We start from the raw sequence: 26,013 nt of genomic DNA, 5'->3' as shown, positions 1-26,013 counted from the left end.
AGTCTCATGATAAAACTTGAATGGATGAGCAAGACAAAAACTTGCTTCTTACAGATGAACAGAGAAAGTGGTTTCTTGAGATGGAATGTCCTCCTGGGGAAGTGGCTGTGAAGATCTTTGAAGTGACAACAGAAGATTTAGAATATTACATAACCATAGCTGATAAAGCAGTGGCAGGTTTGAAGGATGGACTCCAATTCTGAAAGAAGTTCTACTGTGGGTAAAATGCTATCAAATAGCATCTTATGCTAAAGAGAAATTGTGAAAGGATGAGTAGATAGATGTGGAAAATTCATTGTTGTCTTATTTTAAGAACTTGCCACAGCCATCCAGCCTTCAGTAGCCACTACCTTGATGAGTCAGCAGCCATCAACATCAGGCAGGTACGTCCACCAGCAAAAACATTATCACTTGCTGAAAGCTCAGATAATGGCTAGCACTTTTTTTTGCAATAAAGGTTTTTAAAATTAGGGTATGTACATTTAAAAAAAAACCAGAAGACTATTGGACACTTAACAGAGTGCAGTATAGTGTATTCATAACTTTTATATGCACTGCTTTATCTTGGTGATCTGAACCGGCAATGTCTCTGAGGTGTGCCTATAATTATTGATAAATATGAACTTGTTGCCACTTGTTAATTGTTCTCTGCCTATTTTGTAGTTTCTCTCTGTTCCTTCTCTTGCTCTTTTCACTTGTGGTTGGATGACTTTCTTTGGTGGTATGCTTAAAATCTGTTCTCGTTATCTCTTGTATTTTGTTTTGTGTATCCCTTAACTAATTATTATAGATATTTTTACTACTTTTGTCTTTTAACCTTCAGACTAGCTTTATCAGTGATTAATCCACTACGTTTATTATATATTTACCTTTACCAGTGAGATTTTTACATTCCTATGTTTTCTTGTTCCTGATTAATGCCTTTTTTTCTTCAGCTTGAAGAATTCCCTTTCACATTTGTTGTAAGATCAGTTTAGTGGTGTTGAACTCATTTAGCTTTTGCTTGTCTGGGAAACTTTGTTTCTCCTTCAATACTGAATGATAACATTGCTGGGTAGAGTATTCTTGGTTGGAATCCCATGCCATCTTTGACACTTTGACTACACTATGCCACTCCCTTTTGGCCTGAAAATTTCTGAGAAATCTGCTGCTAGTCTTATGGGGTTTCCCTTCTACATAACAAGTTGTTTTTCTCTTGATGCTTTCACGATTTTCCCTTTATCTTTAATTTTGATGTTTTAATTACAATGCATCTTGGTGTGAATCTCTTCAAGTTTATCTTATCTGGAACTCTTTGGGCTGCTTGGATCTGGATGTCTGTTTCCCCCGCCCAGATTCGGGAAGTTTTCAGCATTATTATAACGTCAATTAAGTTTTCTGCCTGTTTGTTTCTTCTCAAGGAGCCCTGTAATGTGAGGGTTACTCTGCTTGCTACTGTTCCATACATCGCTTAAGCTATCTTCACTTTTATAGATTCTTTTATCTTTTTGCTGCTCTGTTTAGGAGAGTTCCACTACCCTGTCTTCCAGGTCACTGATCCTTTCTTCTGCTTTGTCTAGTCTCCTGTTGAACTCTTCTAGTGTGTTCTTCAGCTCTGTGACTTGATACTTTTTAAAAAATATTTTCTTTTTCTTTGTTGAAATGCTCACTGTGTTCATCCATTCTTCTCCTAAGTTCAATGAGCCTCTTTATGACCACTATTTTGAATTCTTTATCAGGTAAGTTATTTATCTTCATTTCATTAAGTATTTTCCTCCCTGGGGTTTTATCTTGTTCTTTCATTTGGAACATATCTGTATCTTCATTTTGCTTGACTCTCTGTGTTTGTTTCTATGTATTGGGTAAAATAGCCACCTCTCTCTGTCTTGAAGGAATGGCCTTGTGTAGGAGATGAACCAGAATGTTTAACCTTGCCCTAGCCCTTGGTTGTCTCTTGGACCTTTGTGATTGTCTAAGCAGACTGATTTATTCGTGATAGGTCCCAGTTGTTGAGGGTGTGCCAAGATCTGTCAGTGTTCCAGAGGGAGGGATCTTAGCACCTGCTGACTTTCAGGCTGATTGGAAGCCAGACTCTCAGACAGCAGCTTTTAAAGTATACAAATATATACAGTCCTATGGGACCACAATCACAAAACCTGCTGGCTTCTAGACCAGGCCATCTGGAGGTGTCCTCTTGGCAACAGTTGCAAGAAATCAAGGCTCCAGACAAGTGTATAAGCTCCTTTTCCGGGATGTACTGGTGAGCTGCAATGAGGCCAAGGGAAAACACAAAGATGGCATTCCCCCAGTCCACATTCCCTTAGAACATTTTGGTAGTCTCTAGATGTGTGATAACCTGAAGCCTGCCCCTCAGGCTAAAGCTCCAGGACAAATAAATAGGCCTTTTTCATAGGAAGGCTGGGGTGTATTTCAGTCTGATGTCTGTACAGTATCCTGGGGGTGAGAGCCTGCCAAGAATTGTCTCTCTGATTGTTTCAGACTCATGGGGCCCTGAAACACAAGCCCGCCTAGCCACTAGACCCAGATGCTTTAGGGATGTCCCCAGTGTGGACTATGTGAACCTGCTGGCTTCAGCAGGGCCACGGGAGTTTTGGGGTGGGGTGCACCAGCTGACTTTACTGGAAAAGAAGTGTTAATATTTATCAAGCATCTGTAATGCACCAGATGTGTTGCTGGATAGTGTAAACATTCACCATTTACTCCTTACTCCCCTCTTCCCCCACCCCCTTGATATCAGTACTATATCTCCATGGTATAGGTGACACCCATGTCACCAAGCCCAAATTCTCACTCAGCCTCTTGGGTGTGTTCAACACTTGGACCCCTCCCTTCTTCTTGAAACACTCTTTCCTTGGCTTCTCTGATAAAATACTCTCTGGCTTTTCTCATGTCTTGGGCTATTTTTAATCTCTACTTTGCAGATGCATCTTCCCTATCCTACCATTAATGGCTAGATGGAGTTCTTCCAGGCTCCACCCTGGGTACTCCTTCTCTCACTTCATAGACTTTTTTCACACTTGGCTTCTGTTTCCATCTATAGACAGATGACTCAAATATTTGTGTCCAGATGGATGTCTCCTTTGAACTCAAGACTCTTATAGCCAACTGTTCCCTTGACATCTCTTCTTGGATGTTTCAAAGGCAGCCCACACTCAACATGGACAAGACAGAAGTCTTGGCCATACACCCTATAAACCCATTGCCTTCCTGGGGTCCCTATCTCAGGAAATGGGATCAAGGTGTGCCAGGTGTTTTTCTTGACTCTTCTCTCTATAAAAAAAAAGTCTTAGAGCTTCTGTGTTCCATGTAGCTTTTGAATCTCTCCATTTCTTTGCATTTCCATCCCTGCCCCAGGCCAAGCCACTGTCATCTCTCACTTGGACCAGGAAAATAACATCCTAACTAGCTAGCCTCCCAGAACCCACTCTGTGCCCCCTTCCATCTGTTCTCCACACTGCAGCTGTCATTCATCCCACAAATTTGATCAAGCATTTCTTACAGGCCAAACACTATTTTGGCATTGAGAGTAGTCTCCTCAAACACAAATCTGATACTGCCATCAGATCATTTTACTTGCATAAAATTCTTCAATAATTTTTCCTTGTTCTTGGGATAACAGCAAAATTTTTTTTACATGACCCCAGGCCTTGAGACATCTGGCTTCTATATACCTTTCTGGCTTTATCTTTCACCACTTTTTTCTTCTGAACTCCCACAACATTTACAGCCCTCTTTATTATATGGGGCTCATTGTTTCAGTAGCAACTGCCCTAAGAGATGCTAAGCTCCCTGAAGGCAGGAGCCATGTCTAAATCTTTGCCTGTCTCCCTCACTTGGCATGTGCTGGGCACTTATATCCCACCGTTGGTGTTAGATCAGAGCCCTTTTGGTCATTTACTTTGGACTTGGAATTCCTTTGCATTTTATAGTCATAATTAATACCCTTGCTTTGCCTTTCCTTCCTTGCCACACGCAGCTGCCAATCACAGAAGGGTGTAGGGGGGAGTGTCCCAGAGAGTGGTCCCCTTTCCTCTTGCTTTTACCAGTCATTTGCAGGTGGATTTGACCTTGTGTTCCCAAATCATCTTTGATGTTGGCACAAAAACTCTCTCCCCGCAGCCCTCCCAGGCTAATGCATCAGAGTCAAATCTGAAGGCCTCTAGCTGATTTTCCAGACTTGATCACTGCCATCTCTCTGACCCTGAATAGCTGAAATTAGGGGCCCTATATTCTTCTCTTTCCTTTTCAGCTCTCTCACAGTACTGAGCTGGCTTTGGCGAATATTGTCTCTTTTAATATTCCCTTTCATATGAGCCTGGCTTACCCAGATTAACATATTTCATTAAGGGCTCTCTCTCCTTTTCTTCATCAAAGTGTTTCTGATGCAAAATATTCTTCTTTAAAAATAAGGAAGTGACTGGGGAGATGTCGGTTCCTTCTACTCTGTGGGCTCCTTGCCGGGAGGGGACCTGGAACCTCTGGTTTTTCAGGAGACACATTTGCTGTAGAGGGGGAACAGCTTGGACAAAAGCCACATCTGGAGCATTTAGCTGCCCGCGCTTGGGAAACAAATCCACTCCGCATCTCTAGCTTCCTCTGTGCATCAAGGCACTAAGCACCCCCCCACCCCATGGCAATCTCTGCAGCATGGAGAGGAGGTTCCCTGGGTCACGACAAAAGCTCACAACATCCCAACACCAGTCCCTCCAACAGCCACGCTCCAGCTCACACAAAATGACACAGCACACCAGGCAGGCTCACCCCATGGTGGCTGACAGCTCGCACCATGAGGCTGCCTTCTGGGCTTGGAGGGCCATCCTCAACAAACGCATCCCTGTTCCTTGCTTGGGGAACAGAAGCGAAATGTAGTGTCTGCATTTTTAAAACTGCACCACGCCATCTGATAGATTTGTGTGGACGGTGCTATTTATCATTCAGCATTCATGTATTATTACTCTGCTGCCTGGGGCCAGGAGAAGTCAGCGTGAGCGGGATGGTTTAGAAAGGGCAGACTTGGTAATTTCCCTTGGAAAATTAGCACAATGAGCAACGTGGCAGAAAATCTGGCAAAGACAAAACTGTGGCAAAGGAGGGGGTCAGGAGCAGCTGGTCTGGACCCAGCATGGGTGTGGTCTAGGGCAGGAGGAAGACACCAGGAGGGAGAATAGAGGCATGGGATGGGGACCTGGGGAGGTTTAGGATGTGCCAGGCTCTGTGCTAAACACGTGCATGGAAGTCCTCACACTCCCTGAACCCCTAAACCACCCTGGGAATTACATGCTATTGTCCCCATTTGATAGATAAAGAGATATCCAAAGCAGCTTGTGAAATATCACGCAGCTCTGACACTTGGTCAACCCAAGTCTTCTGCTTCGAGAATTATTCTTGTTCTACTCTTCCGCGGGTGGAAGATCTGTTCACACACACATACACACATGAGTGTGCGTGCATGTACAGCCTCCTCCTTCCTTTGAGTCACCCATCTGTTCCCTAGGATACCTTTCTCAGTTATGACGTAATATAGTTTGAGGTCTGTTACATATGATTGGATAATGCTTAGTAATGGTTCTGAAGGCGTGTGTGTGGTGTGTGTGTGTGTGTGTGTGTGTGTGTGTGTGTGTACGCAGTGTATGTTCTCACTCCAACTGCATTGTAAGCTCCGAGGGCAACACTCTGCCTCTTATTTCCTTTTCTTCCCCCACCACATGGCTGCTGCATGATTCTGCAAAAAAATTATTGGCACTCAGTACGTGTTGCTGACTGACAGACATCTATGTCAGCCTGTAAGCCCACAGGACTCTCAGTTGCCACATGAGGTGTGTGCGTTAGAAGGGAGTGAGGAACTCATATTTATGGAAGGTTTACTACAGCCCTGTGCTAGATGCTTTCTCTTTAATCCTCAAAACAATCCTACGAGATAGGCACTACCATCTCCACCTTACAGACGAGGAAGCTGTGCTGTGCTCACAGCCTCTGTCTGATGCCAGTCACAACTCCCTGCAGCTCCCACAGAACTCCTTGTCCTAGATGCCAGGAGAGATGCCTGCCAGGGTGGGATGTTGTGGAGCAGTTCAACCCAAATAGGGGAAAGGACTGGCTAGCTTCTCCGTGCCCTTGATCCTGTGATTTATTCTTTTACAGGTGCAAAGCCCTCATTGAAAGGAGAGTCTTTGTTACCCCTCCCTCTGCTCTGCCCACCCATCCTGGCACCCCCAGTTCTGGGGTAGTTCCTCATCTTGCAGGAAAGCCAGAGGGGGTTGGGGAAAAGACACAGGTGTGCTCTGAAAGTAGCATCTCTCCCGCCTGCCTTTCCACACGGCTCTCCAGAGGTGTGATGTTCTCAGTCTTGCCCTGCCCAGTGTCGCCCCAGGAAAGGTCTGCACACATTCGAGTGTGGTCCCTGAGGGCGAGTGGGCAATTACAAGGAGCAGGGGGGCAGAGGTGTGAGTGACAACCCAGGCATCCACTCCCTCTCCCAACAACGACGGAGCAGGCCCCGCCAGCCACAGCAACCTGGCAGGGAGATGGAGCGAGCACTGCTATGGGGGATGCGGGCCCGCAGACCCGTCCCTTCCTGTGTGGCTCCCCGGCCAGCCTCGGGGAGTCCTGAGGTGTGAGATGGACACAGTCGGCCTCCTCCCCTCTGTTCTCTGTGTCTCTGCCGAGGCCCAGCTGCTCCTCACCTCTCCCCAGCTGCAGCCCTGCAGCATCCTCCTTGCTCGCTTCCCAGATACCCATTTTTCCCCGGAAACCGGCTGAATCTTTCCAGGGTGCCATGGCACCCGAATCTCTCTCTGGGAGCTCAGACACTGTCAGCGGCTCTCAGTGACCTTCCCCAACAAAGCAAGAGCTCAGCCCTCTCAACCTGGCCCCAGAACACATTTAGTCCGCTTTTGCCCAAGAACCGTACCTGAGAGCCCTGTGTCGGCGGGCCACCCCTGCGGTGTAGTGCCCGCCACTTGGGCTCTGCCCTTCCCCTTTCTTTGAATCCAGGCCCATAACCTCTCAATCCTCAAGTCCTAGCTCTCAGTGCGGCATCCACAGGGAGAGAGATGCTTCTCTGATGCCCCCATTAGTGGCAGCCCCTCTTCTCTGTCACCCTCCTCCTGCACTCAGGGTGGACTTCTGGGTGGTTGGCTGCAATGTGACTTTTCTCCCTAACTAGACTGTAAGCTTCTGAGGGTAGCTATAGAGCCCTGTATCAGAGATGTAGAACCCTGAAGAACCCCATATTAGAGATGTAGAACCCTGTATCAGAGATGTAGAACCCCGTATTAGAGATGTAGAACCCTATAGAACCCCACAGAGCCCTGTATCAGAGACATAGAACCCTGTAGAACCCCGTAGAACCCCGTATTAGAGACACAGAACCCTGTAGAACCCTGTAGAATCCTGTATCAGACATGATTGACCCAGTGTCCTGGACAGAGCTGCTTCTCAAGAGGTGAATCTTAACTCAGAAGTTTGCTTTCCTATGTGTCACGTTGACTCACTCAGTAACCATCTACTGAGCATCTACCACGTGGGGGTGGTATGTCAGGTGCTGGGAAGACGGCAGGGACTGGGACTTCGTCCCTCTAGAGGAGAGGACACCCAGCCAGCCACTGACCATGTGCTAAGGACCAGAGGAAGGGTCTGGAAAACTTTGGGAGCAACAGGACCTTGGCTTGACACTAAGACCTGGAAAATGAGCTGGAGTTGGTGGGGAGGAAGGGGGCTGGGGAGGGCTGAGTTCTCCAAACTCTTTTTTGGCATTTGATTTTTAAATTGTTTTGAAAAGCTTATGTAGGCTTATGCGAATTTGAAAGGTACAAAAGCACCCAGAATTAGAAGTGGGTTTTTCCTTTCACTCATACATTGGGGTCACCCAGGTGACCTCTCAGGGGAACCCCTGTGGCCTATTCTCATGTACCTTCCAGAGAGTCACTCAGACACAAACATGGGCCCCTGCAGCTCTTCTGTGGCTTTGGTCCATTCCAGGCCTTTTGTCCCTGGAGGCCTAGAGGCCCACTGTTCACTCTGTTCCTCAGGGATTCACCGTGGCAGGCAGCCTCATAAGTGCTAGCTACGGTCCTCGGTCCTCGGGCCAGGGCTCTGCAGGGTGCCCAGGAGGACAAAACCATCATCTAGGCTTTTCTGGGAACTCCCATCCCCCAGAGACCACAAGAAACAGCTCTCCGACCCCAAGCATCCCTATCATCTCAAACCAGGAAGGCCCAGATGACCTAGCCAAAACCCATGATGTCTCTGACCCCACAGACACAGCCCATAGCTCCTTAGCTCCAGGCCTTTCAATTGCTTTAAGTCAGACCACCCTGTTGATCTCAGTCTGGAGACAGTCCTGGAAGGAAGGAGCTGACATTCCCTCTCCATCAATTTAGGGGGTCCACCTGCCCATCTCACGGAATTCTTAGCCCAACCAGAGTCCTTCCCTTAGGAAACCACAGGGGCTTGTATGCCGGCGGGTGCTGGTGAGTTTGCCTTAGATGGGCCGTTCTAAGGCCCAGGGACTGTCCCACCAGAAGGGCACAGGCAGGGCACAGCCACAAGGGCCATGGTCTGCTGAGCCTTCACCCTACCTGATTTGTTCTTGTATTCAATGTCGAAGCCCGTGATGATGCTGTTCCCGTCAAATCGCTGGGTCCAGCGCAGGTTCATGCTCCGGGCCTTCACCTCTCGGATCTCCAGTTCTGGGGGGTCAGGGGGCTCTGGGGAGTGGCAGACGGAAGGGGCAGCAGTGAGCATAGCAGCAGAGAGCTTAGCCTCCTGCCTATCTCCAGAGAAGACCAGGGTTCTGCTGTATCCTTGGAGGTTGGTGTCAACTGTGGTCTACCCAGGAGCTCCAAACCCTAGGATTTCAGCCAGGTGGGACCGGGAGGCCCAGCAGCAGGGCTCAGAGCCAGAGAGGTCCAGGCTTGGTCTCCTACTTTGTTTACCCCCTCTTCTTTGGCCTGGGGGAGGGCAGGCCCTTTTTGTAGGGATTTTCCCTGACCTGATGGCCTGTTTGTCCTCCATAAAGAGCTCCCAACTGTTCCCAGCTCAACTCTCTCTTCCCTCATCTCCTCCAGGGTCTAGGCCCACAAACCCAGATGCCCCCACTTCTGGAAGCAGCAATGTATTTTACAGGGATTGTGGTCATGGTAAACCTTGCTGTCTGAACTGAAGTGTGTCTGAAAGGGCCCTTATGACCCCACTCTGGCCTGAAGGGAGAGTAGAAGAAGGCTCTTCCCAGAGGCCATTCCCATCATCCTCCATCATGGTGTGGGTGATGACTCTGTTCTTGAGATGGAGTTAGCAGTGGGTACCTGGCTCCCTGGGGAAGGGATTAGGAATGGTGGGGCAGGTGAGGGTACCTTGCACAGTGAGTTGGATCAAGCCCCGGTCCTCCCCATATGAGTTGATTGCGTGGCAGCTGAAGAACACAGAGTCCCCACGGTCAGCTGGCTTGAGCTGGGAGGTGGCCAGCAGGGGCAGGAGGATGGGGAGAGAGGGAGGAAATGGGGAGAGTGTTTTAGAACTTGTCTGTGGAAGGGGGCCCACTCTCGTGGGGATCAGCAAGGCTTCTTGTTCTGGGCGGGGGACCCATAAGGGGCTTTGTCAAGGGTTCCTCTTTCCAGAAAGTTCCAAGGATGGAGGTTGGAAGAGTCCAGGCAGGGAGGGGCTAAGTGGGTCTAAGAGGAAGAAAGAAAGGAGCTGAGGGGTCCTAGGAGAGAAGGGAAAGGGGAATGATGGGTCTCAGAAGGGAGGAAAGGGATGAGGGGTCCCAGGAGAGAGCATGGAGCCCAGGGGCTCCAGAAAAGAGAGAAGGGCTGAGGGTTTCACACATTTAATGGCCATGGGCTTGTCAAGGTGATATAGTGAAGTTCTAAGGCAGAGGTTCCTGAATAGGTGGGAAAGGGAAGGGACTTTTGGAGGTGAGGGGTCCCCAGACCCCCATATACCCCCATTAGACACAGGTGTAAAAGTGTGGGCTCCCCACTTTTGGAGAGTTGGGGTCCCCCTGAGACCAGGGCGTGGAGGCTCACCTTCAGTGTGGAGACAACCTCGTCGCCGTTGTCCTTGGTGGCGATGGCGTAGCGCATGACTCGGTCAGGGTCAATGACCGTGTCCCCTTTCTCCCAGCGGATGATGATGGGCCGCTCACCCCGCGCAGTGCAGTTGAGCTCCTTCGCATGGCCCTTGATGGCGATGGTGGTGTTGGGGTGGGAGGTGATCATGGCCGGGACTGAGGAGGGGAGGGGGGGCAGGAGGCCCCAGTGAGAGGGGAGGCCAGGCTGGGGGAGAGGCGCGTGCCCTGCGCAGAGGCCCCGCCCCTGCCACCCCTCTCTGCAAAGCACCCCAGCCAGGGGGACAGGGTCCACAATAAAGGTCATGGTGGGGGGGTGCTGGAGGACACCCCACTTGCCTGTCCTTTCTCCCTCCCCACCCATGACTGGAGTGGCCTATCTCTTCACCAGGGAGTCTCATATCCCGTGGACCCTTTTCCAGAAGGATTTAAAATGCACGATATACATAGAATTACAAAGGCAACCAGATATATTGAAGTACGGTTGTACAAATATTAAAAACCTTCAAAAGCAAACTTTTCATATAGTATATCACATATCAATATATATTTTTTATTACTCTTTATCAAATACCATCTAGTGCTGAGTTAGAGCAGCACAATTCTGTAACAGCGATGGGCATAAATGATATCTGGAGACACGTGCAAGAGCCGTGGTATGAAAACATCTGTGGATTTCTACTGGAGACAGCCCCAGGTACCGCTACTGCTGTGCTTTATTGCTTATATTCAAAATGGAAGGAAATACTACATTTCAGTTCGAAGCTAGTGGAAGAAAAGATGTGTTCTCTTTTCCTACCCAAATTCATAGACTCCTTGAATCAGATTGATGGACTTTCTGGTGTGTGTGTGTGTGGTGGGGGGGTGTCTCTGGACCCCAGATTGGGAGCCCTGCTCTAAAGCACCGGGGCCTCTGCTTTGTGTTCATGGCTCAGGCTCTCTCCATGGCTCAGGCTCAGCTGGTTTACTCCTCTCAAAATGCTGAGAAACTCCCCTGTTCTTCCAAACAAAATGCAACAGAAAAGCCTGGTGAGCATCACTGTTATTCAGGTCCCCCAGCTGTGCTGACCGGTCTCTCCTCCCTACTGGCATCTCCACCGCTGACCCAGGAAAACCATCATGAAACTACCAAGACCCCAGCTGGCCATCAGGACACCCCTCCCACCACCCTGAAAGGAAGCAGCTAGGTCTTGAGCCTCTTCTGGACCTGAGCACCTTGGCCAGCAGCAGGAGGAGACAAGGGGGCAGAGGGAAAGATGGGAAGTCCTGCCTCCATGCTCCTCCATCCAATCCAACAAAGAACTCATTGAGCACCTATGCCATTACATGGCACTGTGCCAGGCTTTGGGGGACACACATGATGTGACACAGGGTCTTTGCCTCCTGGGAGGAGGGAGAGAAGGAGAATGGGGGTGGGGAGATATTGCATGAGCAACAGGAAAATGAGAAAGATCTGAGGATTGCCGCACGAGGTATTAGGAGAAATCACCTGTGACTGAGGGGTATTCGGGAAGGCCATTTGAGCATCCAGCCATTCGACAAGCATTTACTGAGCACCTTGTGTTGGGTTTAAGTGAATTGGACAAATCAGATCTCAAGGAGTTTCTTAGTGGTGGTGAGAACAGACAACAAGACTAGCAATTCCAGCACAGAATGTTCTATGCTGGGGAAATGCAAGCCAGACACAGCAGGGCATAAATGGGGGGTGGTGGGGAGGAAAGGGTACCCTAGCCAGGGGACCTGCTCAAGCAGAGGCAGAGCCCGGAAAGGTGAGAAGTCCGATGCAACTGGAAGACTGTTCTTATCCTTGCCTTTTCCTCACTGCCTTCCTGGGAAAACCTGCCTCTCAGAGTCCAGGTCCCTAGGGGCTCTTATCCCGCAGGACTACCCGTTAGCTATTCTGGAGCCCACAGATCGGGCTGGGCGGTGCTTGACTGCAAGATTGAGAATCAGATGCCTTGCTGCCCCCACCCATGCTGGGGAGAGGACCCCTCCTCACACTGAATTCTGCAGAGCAGGGACCCAGCTCACATACCCCATTCGCCGGCCTGCTTGGACAACTGTGTCCTCTGTCCCACCAGCCCCTGGCTCCCCTCTGGGGCTCCGTGTCCGTGCTCCACGTCAGTGGCTGACCTTTCTCTCCCTCCCAGCAGTCTCAGGATTTCTGTCCCCTCTGGCCTTAAAGACCTACTCAAAGTTCCTCCAGCAAACTCTCCTGGGTCACCCGACTTTGAAGGACAAAGGAAACCACGCAGCCATCACGATGTGACCTGAGACACCAGTCGCTGGGCGAGGAGACATCTGGAACAGGTGTACGGGGGTGAAGGGAGGTGTCTGGCGTCCCTGAAGTCACACGAGGCAGCCGCCTCCTCCTCTGCCTTCCGTCATGCAGGACTTGCCACCGAGGGCAGCCCTGGCCCCCGGCCCCTGCGCCAGCCTATCAGCCAATCCTCAGCCTCAGCTCATCAAATAACGAAGCAGATAAATTTTATAATGCACAGCATTACACCAGGATATACAATAAAACGCGAAAGACAAATAACGAGGTGCAAGTTATAATGAAGAAAAAGCCTGCAGTCAGAGACATCCAAGTATGAATTATTGACTAAGGTTTTACACTCTCAAGGATGTGTGGAGGAATATTTTCCATCAAAGATTTGCATAATTCACTCGTATAAACCTGGGTAGAATATAGAGTAAGATTTTACATCAACAAGTCGGGCCTTGCATTGCAGATGCCTCCATTTGTTCTGGAGGATGGAAATGCAGGGGTGTGGGGGCGGGGGCACGGGGGCTGTCTCTGCTCTCCCCACCTGAGTGGTCAGAGATGGGGGCCGGGGACCCCTGGGTGGGCCAAGCCCTGAGGCCTTCCTGGGGAAGAGGAGTTCTGCTTCTGAGATGCTGCTGAAACTCTGGAGGAGCTGGGGGATGGCGATGCATAGGTGTGTGTGTGTGTGTGTGTGTGTGTGTACACGCATGCATGGGGGGTGAGAGCAGGGTCAAGTCTCAGCATAGGTCAGAGGTCTGAGGAAATAGGGGAAAGGAAGAGTCTTTCTCTGGTAGGAGGACTTTCAGGCTTTGCACCAGAACAAGAAACTTGCCGCACATCCCTGCTTTGCTCTCCAGGCAGGGTTGTACTAGCTCATCCAGGGCGTGCGTGTGAATTATAAAGGCACGCCTCTGGCTGGATGCAGAGCCAAGAGCCACCATTTGGCCAGTGGAGCAGAATTGGGCTTCAGACTCCACTTGCTCCTTAGGCTATCCACCTTTGAACAGTGCACAACCTGTGCATCCATACAAGCCAGTCTCCCCTCAGGGAGTCTCCAATCGTGTTTGTTTAAAGAGAGAGACAGGTGCAACCAGAGACTAGAGGGCCTCCTGAGGGCCTGGACAGGCCTCAGAGCCCACTTGGTCCCTCAACCCCGAGTGACAACCATACCTGGGGCCTGAGGTGAGTTTCCTTCACTGCTGTTAAATGCAATGAGCATCATGCGACACAACCCAATGCTGTCTCCGCTGCCTGGAAGTTCAGAGCATATTCTGGGGAGCCCATCTAAGAAGAGGAGGCTGCTTCTGTGGCTCCCCACTGGGTTGAAGGGATTGGGGGCCAGGCAGGTGTGGGTTCTCCTTGTGTCCTTACCAGCTCGGTAGCCTTCTACCCAGTACAGTCAACTTCTGTGAGCCTCAGGTTCATCGCCTGCTCTATGCAGACAGGCTACCTCCCCTGCAGAGTTGTTATGGGGCAGATAGGGTCCATCGAGGTAAAGTGCCCGCCACACAGCAGTGGCTTGAGAAACCTCAGGGCTCTCCTGCCCTTCTCCTGGGCCATGAAAAGCACCAGATAAACACACGACTTGCCACCTGTTCCACAGAATTTCAGAGCCCTACGGTTTCAGAGCCCAGATGATGTTCAACATGGCAGTTACGAGCCACAGGGGCCACTGGGCATTTGAAATGCGGCCTCCATAGAACTGAGATGTGCTGTACGGTGTACAACACGTGCTGGGCTTCAAGAACCCAGGAAAAAAATAATGTAAAATGTGTCATTAACAATTTCACACTGGTTACACGTTAATATTTTAGAGACACAGTTAAATAGAACACAGTTGACCCTTGAACAACACGGGTTTGAACAGCACTGGTCCGCTTAGATGCAGATTTTAAGAAATAAATACAGTATATACCACTGGAAGTGTGTTTTCTCTTCCTTACGCTTTTCCTAATCACATTTTCTTTTCTCCAGCTGACTTTACACGGGATACACACAACAAATTGAGTGTTGATTGACTGACTGTTCATGTTATGGGTGAGGCTTCTGGTGCACTCCAGTAGGCTAAGAGGAGTGACGTTTTGGGGGAGTGAAAAGTTATATTTGGGTTTTTTACTGCTTCGGGGGTCAGCGCCCCTACCCTCTGTGTTGACCCCAGGTCAACTGCCTATCATTACAATGAATCTCAGCTGTTTCTTTTTCCTTCTTGAACATGTGACAACGAGAAACGTTCAGATTACACACATGGGTTTCTGATGAATGGTGCCAGTAGGGAGCATCTACCCAGACTCTTCGCTTTACAAATGAGGAAACTGAGGGCACCCAGGGAAGCGATCCATCCGCTCACGGTCTCACTGCTAGGAAACAGTGGGGCATCGGAGGGGCCGTCAGATGGGCAAGGGCAGTGCTCACCACACAGCCCTGTCACCCAGGAGCAAGGTAATGCAGAGCTGGGAGGAGTCCCCAGCTCTTGGGCATTTTAAGCACAAGCTCAGATGACTCACGAGGGCTCATTCTGGGTACCCCCCCACCCCTTGACAGGGGACGATAGCAAGCTAGAGTGTGACCAGGAAGATGGGCACATTCAAGGCGTGCCATTTGAAGAGTGGCTGAAAACCGGGAATCTGTAACTTGCGGGGAGTGGGATGGGGACAAGACACAAGAGTTCTTTGATAAAGGAGGAGGGACAGACCTCCTATTTGGCCTCAGAAGGAACTTTCTGGTAGCTCTTGCTGTTTAGGGAAAGGTCTGCAGTGGGGAGGCAGTGAGTCCCTGCACTAGAGGTAGGTAATCTCAGGCACTGTAAGGCAGATCCAAGAGGGGGGGGAAGGACCTTGTCTTTGGGGGTGTCTGGGTCCCTGAAGAGAGGGAAAGATGGTCCGGAAATCGGCTCAGTGTTTTGGGAGGCAATTCTGTGACTCAGCATACCCTTCTCCCTGCATATAGGCGTCTTCAGCGCTCTGTCTTAGGCAAGAAGCAGAGAACCTGCCTCCTCTCCTCTCCCTGCCCTACACGGTCTTCCTGCCAACACCAGAGAACTCCACCCCTGGGTCCCTTCCCCAGCCCTGTCTCCAAGAGTCACAGTGCCCTCCTGTGCCTGCAAACTGGGGGCCTCGGCCCTCTGGGCTGCTGTACAGATGGTCTTAACAAGACAGCCCCCTCAGAGAGGGGAGTCCAGGGCAACAGTGCCCCGCCCCATCTGCTCTCCTCTTCCTTCCACCTCCCCTTTGCTTCTTGCTCTGGCTCACAAGGTCTCTGTGCTTCACTGAATCACAGTCATAAACACAACTGAACCTGAACCCTCATAGCACCAAGGCTCAGCTGTGCCCCAGAGGGCTTTCTGGGTTGAAGGCAACCCCCCAAGAATTCCCTAGAGAGATGTTCATGTTCAGTCATCTACCTACAAGAGCAGATACACACACACACACGTGATAAAAATACACCCCAAAGTCACACAGTCACTGTAACTGCCTGTGCTCTGACATCTGTACCACAGACTCACACATGGTGTCACGTACACACAACCAATGGTCAGTTGCATGTCATTGATGTGGCTGTCTAAGGCACATCTCCCCACAGCCCTGCATTACATAAGTGCATCCTCCCTGTTCACACACACACACACACACACACGTGTACACACACACTCTTCTATGATTACCTTTTACTGCAAACTTACCATGTACCAAATGCTGACAGTATTCTAGAGCTTTAACCGAATTAACTCATGTGGGGTGGGTCCTGTTAACATTTCTGGCTCCAAAGCCTGGGTCCTGACCTGTTTCTTGACTAAGCTTTATGGCCTCCCTGGGCCTGTGATGCCCATGATGGAGCAGGCAATAAGCTGGATGCTTTGCCTCTTGGCTTATTGATCAATGATTTCCCCCCACCCCACTCCAGCAACAACCACGAGACGTCTTATTATCCCCATTTTTCAAAGGAGGAGACCGAGGCTTCCAGAAGGCAGTTCGTCCCTCTCCAAGCCCCTGCTACTGTGGTTGCAGGGGATGGCCACCTCTTGCGGTCTGTCCGTCTGCCATGAGTGTGCATGGTGTCTAGCTTTGGAAAATGGAATTTGGCTGTCACCAAAGAACCATGGCTTCTCCGTGGTGGGCAACCCTAGCAGGACACCCCCAGGGCAGGCATTGTAGACTGCAGCTTTAGGGGCCCAGCAGGGGGTGGAGAAGAAGGGATTGTATGCACAGGGCTGAGTCCTCTGTGACAAATGCTAATAGCAGCCACATAGGCAACATGATGCTCCAATAGGACACAGGAGGCTTTAATGAGATACAATTTCTCTGCTTTCCTGCAGTGTAATTCAATTAACAGCCAGGAAAACCTAATTTCTTTTTACAAAGAGGGGTGCAGGGGGAGATTCTCTGGGGACTTGGGAACGGGGAGGGGCTGGGCCTAGAGGCATCATGGAGACCCATGGAGGCCAGCTGCCTCTCATACATAGCTCCTTCCAATAATGCCCCTTCAGGTGGGGAGGGCGAGGCATTTCCCTGGTATCCCACGGGAAGTCCTGTGTCAACCGAGCTAGTCTTGTTCAAAGCTTTACAGCCCCAGCACCTGGTGCAGTGCTTGATATGATGCACGGCCGAACTGGGGCAAGCCTGGAAGAGGCCACAGATCACTTCTGGGACCCCTTCCCTGACACCCCATGTCATTGCAGTTGTCCCTCTGATGGGCATTGAGCATCCCTAGCGCGGTGCCTGTCCTATACTGCAGTGTCCTTGCACCTTGTCTCTGACTGCGAGAATCCCCGAGGCAGAAGCGTCTTTGTTCAGGGCCTAGCATATTTGTGGGAAGCTCCCAAGCACAGGGCACCTCTCCCGGTTCCCCACCAGTGCCCTGGGTCCCCCTGCTTAGGTCCCCAGTTAGACTCACTCCAGGGCAGGGAGGAGCCTTGCTGGGCCTTTGGCACCCAGGCCATTGCCTTACAGCCATGCAGAAATTTCAGTTTTTCTCCTCCTGCTTCTGCTGGGGCCTTCTTGGCAGGCGCCACGGAGGATCCCCCCGCCCCCCCAACTCCAGGACCCTCCTGGGGCAGCGAGCCGAAGGGAGAGGAAATCAATTTCAAAAACAAGACAGTTGTCAGAATCTGATGTAACCGGTTCCCGTCTGTGAAATTACTCACAGGCCGGCTCCTGTCACCCCCGAGGTCCTGCCCAGACCAGCTGCTATTTACATTTTAATTTGATGTGAGAGGCTGATAGATTTTTAAAACACCGCGAGAAGGCTCTGCTTCCTTGCTCTCCCCAGCATCCACAGACTATCCGACCAAGCCCAGGCTTCGAGATGGAGTTCTGGGGCTCCTAGATGCTTGCCTTGCTCCTGCAGCTGCCTTTCTCTGGGGTCCCACTGTACGGGCTGGGCGGGTGGGGGGGGGGGGTCTGCCTCTGCCCCTGCCCCTGCCCCTTGCAGGTTGCAAAAGCCCTGGAGCATCCTTTGGGAGGAGCTTCACTCTGGGTAAGGAGGTGGCCTGGGGTGATCAGCCCCTACATTACCAGTGAGAAGTGGAGGCTCAGAGAGGCTAAGCGCTTTGTCTCAGGTCACACAGCTGGTAAGTGGCAGGAAAGAGACCAAATCCCAAGTCCCCTGACAAGTCATCAGCTCCCTCTTCTCTGGTTTCAATCCAGCCTTCTCCTTCTGCCTGCTTGATTTTCTCCCACTCTGGGCTGTATCCCAGGAGCAGGGAGCGGGGTGGGGATGACATAGTGCAGATGAATCCTGCGGGGAGTGCAGGAGGAGCCTAGAGACTAGAGTGGGGCTGGGCCAGGCCAGGCCCGGGCTGGGGGCAGGAGTTAGCTGGCGGTGAGTCAGGCTTCCTCCGTCTTGGTCTCCCTCCCTCTCTTCCGCCTGGTGATTGGAGCTCAGCTGGTGTTTCTGACAAGTCCCCAAGTCACCAGGGAGGGAAGATTCAGTTATGAATGCCCAAAGGAGAGGAGCAAAGAAATAGGACGGGAGCACCACTGGCTGTTGGGAGAGGCAGGATAAACTGTGAGAAAGGCATGGAATGTTGCAATTCCCAAGGGGAGCGCGGGGCGCCTCTCCACCCCGTTGGTGGGCAGGAGCCTGTGGTTCCCACTACTCCGATGGCGAAACTGAGGCTTACAGAAGTAAACTGCCCAAGCTCACCCGGATAGCAAGTGGCAGGGCCAGGACTTGGGCGCCCCAAGGTGCCTATGGTTTTACCCACCATGTGACACAGGCCAGAGAAGAGCAGTAGACAGGGGAGCAGGAGCCATGGATGGGAGCGCAGAGCCCGGCTTCTCTGGAGAAAAATGCTGTTAATTGCTGGGGGTGGGGATTGGTCTGGGATCCAGGAGACCTAGGGGTTGGGCTATTCTGCTCCCTTGGGTGGGAGGCCTGGGGGAGAGGGTTGAGGAAGTTCTCGGGCCTGGCTTCCTAGACAAATTGCCTGGAAAGTTAAAAAAAAAAAAAAAAAAAACCTATGGCACAATCCCCATGCCCAGAGGCTCTGATTTAATTGGTCCAGGGTGGGTCCCAGCGGCAGTATTCCTTAAGAGCCACCCCCACCTGGGTGATGCTCACACGTGCTCTGGAGGAAGAACCGTGCCTCTCCTCTTCCACCTCCCATTCTACTAGATGCCCTCTGGTCCTTCCTCTGCTGCAGGGAAGACCATCTTAAAGCCAATAGGGTTGGAGGAAGGGCAACAAAGTCCTGTGGTTCTTCACTCTCTCCGAGGAAGTTCACTTTTTCAGGAAGTCCTTCTGAGAGTCTAACTGAAATCCCTTTAGGATCCGCACTGAGCTTTTTGCTAATTAGGATGCTCTGGGCATGCTAAAATGGTTTTCTGGATGTCTCCCCTCTTTGCCCTCTGGGGAAAGGATTTTCTAGGGGACAGCAGATACCCGGAAGGCTCTTGAGAGCTCTACAAACCCACTTGTCAGAGGAGAAGGGAGCCTCTTGGCTCAGAAGCTCTCATCTTTTGTTTCTGAAAGGATTACATGTACCCATTTGAGGTGAGTGGGCCCCTCCTTCCCCCAACACAGCCCACTCCCCTCCCTCCCCCCAAAGGCTTGTGTCTCCTCCTTGTTAACAAGATTGCGACAAGACCAGTAGCCCTGTTTGGCGGTGTGAGATAAGCCGCCACAAAGGGGCATTGTTGGCACGCGGGGTGGTGGGCCTGGGGCGGGGCGGGTGGCAGCATTTTGAGCTCAGCCAGGCAGCAGCTCCAGGCTTCCCCAGGGAAGAGCTGGTTGGAGGGCGCTGAGGGGGGCGGGGGTGCCTTCTGGTGTCTGCTTTGTTTTGTCCCTCCTTAAAGAGCCAGGGCCTTGGCGTTGTTAATTTGATTGCACCCACTTCGGCTTCATGTCTCCCCTGATTAGCCAAGCTCCACCTGAAGCATGAGATGAATTCAAATTGCATGGAAGCAATCAGCTTCGCTCTGAGAGGTGGTGGGGAGATGCCCGGGGAGCCAGGGGCCCATGGGACCCTAGCTGCCCACTGCCTGTGTGCGTGTGTGAAGGGGGTTGGGGTGAGGGTCATGAAGGGTGGGGATCTTTGAGACTCGGACCTCGGACCTGCTTCTGCTCCCGGGTGTGTGTGTGTGTGTGTCTCTCTCTCTCTCCCAGTTGAGACCCTCACATTCTCCAGGCCTTGCTTTCTCTAGCTCTAAAACGGGGTCAGTACTTCTTTTGGCTGCCTGCCATGGAATCCAAGAGCAGACTCCGGGGGTGTCCTCATGTCAGGGTGGGGACCTGCTTCTCCCTTGCCTCTGGTCCTCCTCTCTCCCCAGAATGTTGGGAAAATGATTAGTAATCATAAAAATAGCTAACATCTATTGAATGTTTGTTATCTGCCATGTGCCTTGATTAATGCTTTACGTGAATTATCTCATTAAATACTGCTCCCCCCTCCTCTTCCCTCCGACCGAAGTGAGTGGTATTTTTATTCCTATTTAATTAAAAAAATTTTTTTTTTTTTTAAGATTTTATTCATTCATTCATGAGAGACACAGAGAGGAGAGAGGCAGAGACACAGGCAGAGGGAGAGGCAGGCCCCATGCAGGGAGCCCAACGCGGGACTCTATCCCAGGACTCCAGGATCACGCCCTGGGTCGAAGGCAGGTGCCAAACCGCTGAGCCACCCAGGGATCCCCTTTATTCCCATTTTAGAGATGAGAGAACACTCAACTGTGAAATTACCCTGCACATCAGAATCCTGATGGTAAGGTCAGGACGTAACGCCATGCCATCTTGAGTTACTAGGAAGACCCTTCTGGGAGTCATTGCTGGGTCATTGCTGCCCATACTCTAGAGCAGGGTCCAGCAAAGTTTTTCCGTAAGGGGCCAGATAGCAAACATTTTAGGCTTTGCAGGCCAGAGATCTCTGTTAAGATTACTCAGCCCTGCCCTTGTAGCTCCAAAGCAGCCAGGGACAGTAAGACGGGAAGAGTGGGAGTGGCTGTCTTCCAGCAAAAGTGGCAGCTGGTCAGGTTTGGCCTCAGGCCCACCTTGCTGACCCCGGCTCTAGAATTCCCTACAAAGGAGTTTCTGGTTAGGAGACTGGTTGCATTTAGACAAGGACAGTTGTAGGATGTTGGAAGGGATGACATTTCAGCTGTCAGAGTTCTGGAAAGCATGAAGTTATCGAATAAATCACCAGGCACGGGAATGGTTGTGGGTTGAATTGTGTCTCCCCAAAGACATGTGTCAAGTCCTAACCCTGGTACCTGTGGACGTGACCTTATTTGGAAATCGGGTCTTTGTAGATGCAATCAAGATGTAAGCTAAGATGTCATCTTCCTGGAGCAGGATGGGCCCCCCAGTCAATGTGACTGGTGTCCATAGAAGGGGCAGGCTCAGAGGAGCAGTGGTGTGAGGACACACAGGAAGAAGGCCACGTGGGGTGGAGGCAGAGACCGGAGTGGTGCACCTACCACCCGAGGACTGCTGGCAGCCACCTGAAGAAGCAAGGGGCTCCCCTAGAGCCTGAAGGCAGCACGGCCTTGCTGACACCTTCCTTTTGCATTTCTCACCTTCTAGTACATTTCTGGTTTTTTAAGCCAGCTGGTTTGTGGTGCTTTGTTACAGAGGTCCTGGGAAAGTCATACAGGGATCCAGTGAGTGAGAGAGATCTTTGTCCCAAGTGCCAGTGAGGACAACCGTGGAGCTGGAGGGGGCTCCTTGGGGTGGAGGCTGTGTGGACTCTGCTCTACCTGTGCCATGGGGAGCCCATTCCCCGTCACACTCCCACCCACGCTCAGGCTGGCAGTAGGCAAGCAGGTGTGACTGTGCCAGGGCCACACGTACTCCACCCCTACCCCCGACCCCAGGGACAGGTACTCAGTGGGTGCTCCGTGACTACTGAAAACTGAATGAACAATGGCAGGCCTGGACGCGAGCAAACGTGAACTGGAGAAAATCTCCAGAATCTCAATCCCACCACATCTCGAGACTGCGTAGACCTGAGAGGCCAGACGGAAGCCTGGTACTCCTGGGGCTGGAGGCCCCAAGGCCTAGGCAGGGATGGGGTGGGAATAGGGCTTGGGGGTCTGCCCACCAGTCTCATCCTTTCTAGCCCAGGACGGGACACCTGCCAACTACCCAGTGACTTGTGAGTGACCTAAGGGGCTTGGGGATTGTGTCTGGGCCAGCACGCTGCTGTCGGCAGAAATCCTGGTGGAGTGCCAGTCAGGGTCCGGCTGCCTCAGAGCACCCCGTCATCCCACCTGGACCTGACCAAAGTGGACACATCATCTCTCCATTCTCATCTACTGCATTTCTCCTGGTGGCACCATGGTGCTGCTCATCTCAGCTTCAAGCCTTGACTCTTCCCCCTGGCTCCTTGTCCAACCCATCGTCAGTGCCTGGTACTTGTTCCTTCATAATGACTCTCAGATTCCCCCTTTCTCTCCATTCCCTGCCCAGGATCCTAGTGTCACCTGCTACTATATTCACAAGCTCTCCCCTTCATCCCAGGCTGCCACCCTCTCATTAGAGGTTCTCCTCATGGCCTCCCACAGCTTCCTACCCCAGTGCCTTTGCTCATGCTATTCCTTCTGCCCCCTCTTCTTCAAGGCTCAAGTCCCCCTCCCCTAGAAAGCTCTGTCTGACCACATCTGTCCACGCTGGGTTTTTCCTTCCCTGATGTAACATTGCACTTGTAGTGTCAGACCCCTTGGCACGAGATCTTGTCTTACTTCCTGAAGGTTGATTCCAGCTTCCTCGCTAGTCTGTAAGTTCCTTGGGGGCAGGAGTGGTGATTTAATCAGGAAGTGCCTGTTTGCTGCTTGGCTGACTTACCAATCTGTTCTGCCCCTACCATTCAGGAAGGCTTCGATCATCACTGGGGGAGCACATCTGGGCTCCTGACTTAGGGTTTGGAGGTACTGCCTTGGCTCTTTGCTTGCCTGCATTCTCTTCTCCAGTAAACTGAGCCACCCAGTGATAACCTCAGCTCCCTGTGTCTCAGAATGTTTACTGTACCTTTTTCTTGATTAGCATGTGGGATGCACAGAATGCTGTTATTCATCAGATCTGCTGGAGCCGAACATCAGGCAGGCCTTGAATGACACCTTAGAGCCCAGACCCAACTGGAAGCTCTCCTGTGCTCCTGGTCATGGGGACTGCCTGCCACCACTGCCTAACGCCTTGAACAAGGAGATAAGGGCTCAAATGAGCCTGAGGACGAGATGTCCCACTTTCAGACTGGGAGTGGAGGTCACACAGGCAGAGCATTCCTCTTGTCCCTTCAATGAAACCCTCCTCTGCTTGTCAGGGGACCTGGCTGGTCATGGTGAGGAGAAGAGGGGCCAGGGAAAGGGGCTGTTCCACCTGGAGACTTTCATTCTACCTTGAAACCTTGTACAAAGGACCCTTTTGGGGCTAGGTTTGGCATGTGATATGATTTGCTCCAATGACACTACTGGTCTCTTGAGATCAGTAAGATCTCCCATGTTTCTTTGGTTCAGACTTGTCTATTTCTATTTTTTTTACATTAAAAAAATTTATTCATTCATGAGAGACATACACACAGACCAGAGATACAGGCAGAGGGAGAAGCAGGTTCCCTGTAGGGAGTCTGATACGGGACTCGATCCCAGGACCCCAGGATCACACCCTGGGCCGAAGGCAGGCACCCAGCCGCTGAGCCACCCAGTTGTCCCAAGAGACCCCCTGAAACTCTGAGGGCTCTGGCTTCTGGAAGTAAGGTCCTGGAACTGGCGACACATGCCCTCCCTGGTCTCCATGGGCTCGGAGAAGGTGGCCCATTTCTTGAGCTCTGCTACTGTCTTAGGGGCTGTGGGAAGGGGAGAGAGGGATCGGGACATCTCTTAGCAGAGGGACAAAGTGAGTCCAGAGAGACGAAGTGATTGACCCAGTTTACTCAGGGTGTAGTGGGGGATACTGAGGCAAGGAAGTGGGACTGCCATCTCCCTGCTTGGGGGCCATCCTGTCCCCTAAGCCATCTATTCACTTTGGTGTCCCTGGGTCCTGCATATGGTAGGGAGAGCCTGGGCTGGCCCATGGCTGCAGACCTCTGGGGGTGTGGTTTAGGGGTGGGGAGAGCAGGACGGAGCCTGACCTGGAGACCGGCTGTGTGTCCAGCCTCTCTGCTCACCCCTGTTTGATGAAGCAGGAGACAAAGTGCTGCTCCTTATTCTATGAAGTCTGAAAATCAATAAGGCCAGAGAGCCAGTGGGATAATCATTGCCATGGAAATCATGGCAGTGGCTCATTCCTTCTTCCTCTCCCTTCCTCCTTTATGAGAGGCCAGATCCCAGGCTTGCAGACCCCCCAGGCTTGGCACAGACCAGGGTGGGGCTCCCTCAGCTGCCCTAAGGCTGGGCAGGTGAGGGTGATTGATGACCAGTCCTGGGGTAGCAAATAAATAATGTGGCCAAGCTTCTTGGCTATGGCAGGGCCAGTGTCAGCCCCAGGCCAGTGCGACTCAGAGGCCAAACATTGTCCTGCTCTGCTGCCTGCCACTGTGCTTTCCTGCCTCCTCCCCTGACTGTTTGCTGATCCAACAGAGGGGCCATCCCATCCACCCCTCAGCCAATCAGGGAGACTCATAGGGCAGAGGGGAGCACCCAGGGCATGACCTGTGGCACCGTGTGTGACTGGACTGGACCTAGGGGCTTGGGTCAGTTGGCCTGTTGTTCCCAGGAAGGCAGGCCAGAGTGGGCAGAGGCCTCTGCTGAGCTGGATGCCAGAGGCAGGCATTCCCACAGAGAGAAGGGAAGACCAACCCCGCCTTCAAGGAACTCTGGTCTGGTGAGGAGATAGGCCCTACTGCCAGGGACCACAGAGGAAAATCTTGGGCCAGTTGCTTGGTTTCTTCCTGCCTGTTTCTTCCCGTGTGCTGAGAGGGCCTCCCAACCTACACATTCAGGCTCCTTCTGCACGCCCTGAAAACAGCCATCCCTCAGGTCTAGGGGCCCTTCCTTGGGAGGACAGATCGGAAGACACTGTGGAAGATCCTAGAAGTTGGGTTGGGGTCTTTGGGCAAGGAATTCTCTGGCATCTGGAATGTGGTCTAGAAAGGGAGTTGTGGGCTCTGGGCAGCGTTTCCTTTGGCCATAGACTCCTTGCCCTGTGGGAGGGGCAGGGGCTGATGAGGGCAGAAGAACATTCTAGAGCAGGAGCCCTAGGCTTTGGGTCTGAGGGAGGTGCTGCTTCTGCCTGACAAGGAAGAATTTCCTTTGGGCAAATCTGAAATTAGGACCACCTGGGTCAAGGGATATGCAGTTGTCTTTCCAAGGCTTTGTATCCTGCCTGCTGTGCTGCACCAGAGGTCAGCCGCGAGCAGGCCATCTTGTCTACCCAGGCCCGGGGCTTCCCCCCTAGTGTGGTCCCCCCTCTCCTCCAGTCCTCACTAGGCTCCATTCTCCTGTCTTCCAGTGACTCTGCAGCTGGGTGTGTGCTCGTGGAGGGCTCTTGGATCTGGCTTTAATTGGTCTGACATTTTGCTAAACAAACAAATCAAAACTCAGACCAAACAAAGAGCCCTTATGGGTTTAATTGGCCATGGGTTCTGCCTCGGCCCAATCGCTGGAGCCTTTACAAAGTGGAGGAGAGTCTGGGGGATATAACAGAACCTGTCTAATCAGGTAACCTGCGGCATAAGAGGTCCTCGGAGTCCAGAGAGGCACCGCCACGTGGTGGCAACATCAAAACACAGCCAGCCCCTTGTACCCCAGACTAAGCAGCCTGGCTTTTTACCTGCCTCTCCGTAAAGCATTCTTTTTGAAGATGGTTTATTATTATTTTTTTTTTTCCCTCTGTGCCAATTGGAGGAGGGATTGCTTTCTCCTCCTTTTGGTCATTATCTCTCTCTCTCTCTTTTTGTTTTAAAAGGAAGATAAAAGGTAGCTGGATGTGGCATTTTCTTCTGTTAATTACATTTACTTTTAACCAAGCTCTGGGAGGAGGTCTGCTGTCCTGAAAGGACCATGAACACACTGTCTTGGAAACAGCTAGTGACCAGATTCTAATGCAGGCCTCTTATTGTATGGATGAGAACTCCCGAGAAGGGAAGGGAATGGCTCTTGGATACGTGGCTGGTGAGTCGTGGAGCCAGGACCAACATCTTCTGCCCCTGGGTCTTGCTCTTCCTACCAAACCATGAGTCCCCAGAGGCAAGTTCTGGTCTCAGCTGGGACTATACCACCCAACGACCTTGACCCAGTGCCTTACCTTCTTT

General features: G+C 51.6%; 1 protein-coding gene across 2 annotated transcripts in view; it reads right to left on the bottom strand.

Moving 5' to 3' along the window:
• DSCAML1 (DS cell adhesion molecule like 1) overlaps window positions 1-26,013 on the bottom strand; it is a 344,804-nt gene that overhangs the window by 45,056 nt on the left and 273,735 nt on the right. For both annotated transcript variants that reach the window (XM_025999151.2, XM_072729682.1), the window contains exons 12-14: window positions 10,026-10,225; window positions 9,354-9,450; window positions 8,580-8,708 (exon numbers count right to left, since the gene is read on the bottom strand). In XM_025999151.2, the coding sequence (XP_025854936.1) occupies window positions 8,580-8,708; window positions 9,354-9,450; window positions 10,026-10,225 (426 nt within the window). The remainder of the gene's footprint in view (window positions 1-8,579; window positions 8,709-9,353; window positions 9,451-10,025; window positions 10,226-26,013) is intronic.

The sequence above is a fragment of the Vulpes vulpes genome, chromosome 12, assembly GCF_048418805.1.
Source record: "Vulpes vulpes isolate BD-2025 chromosome 12, VulVul3, whole genome shotgun sequence".
Taxonomy (NCBI): Eukaryota; Metazoa; Chordata; class Mammalia; order Carnivora; family Canidae; genus Vulpes; species Vulpes vulpes.
Note: the sequence above shows the minus strand (reverse complement) of the source record. Positions and strands in the feature narration are given on the sequence as shown.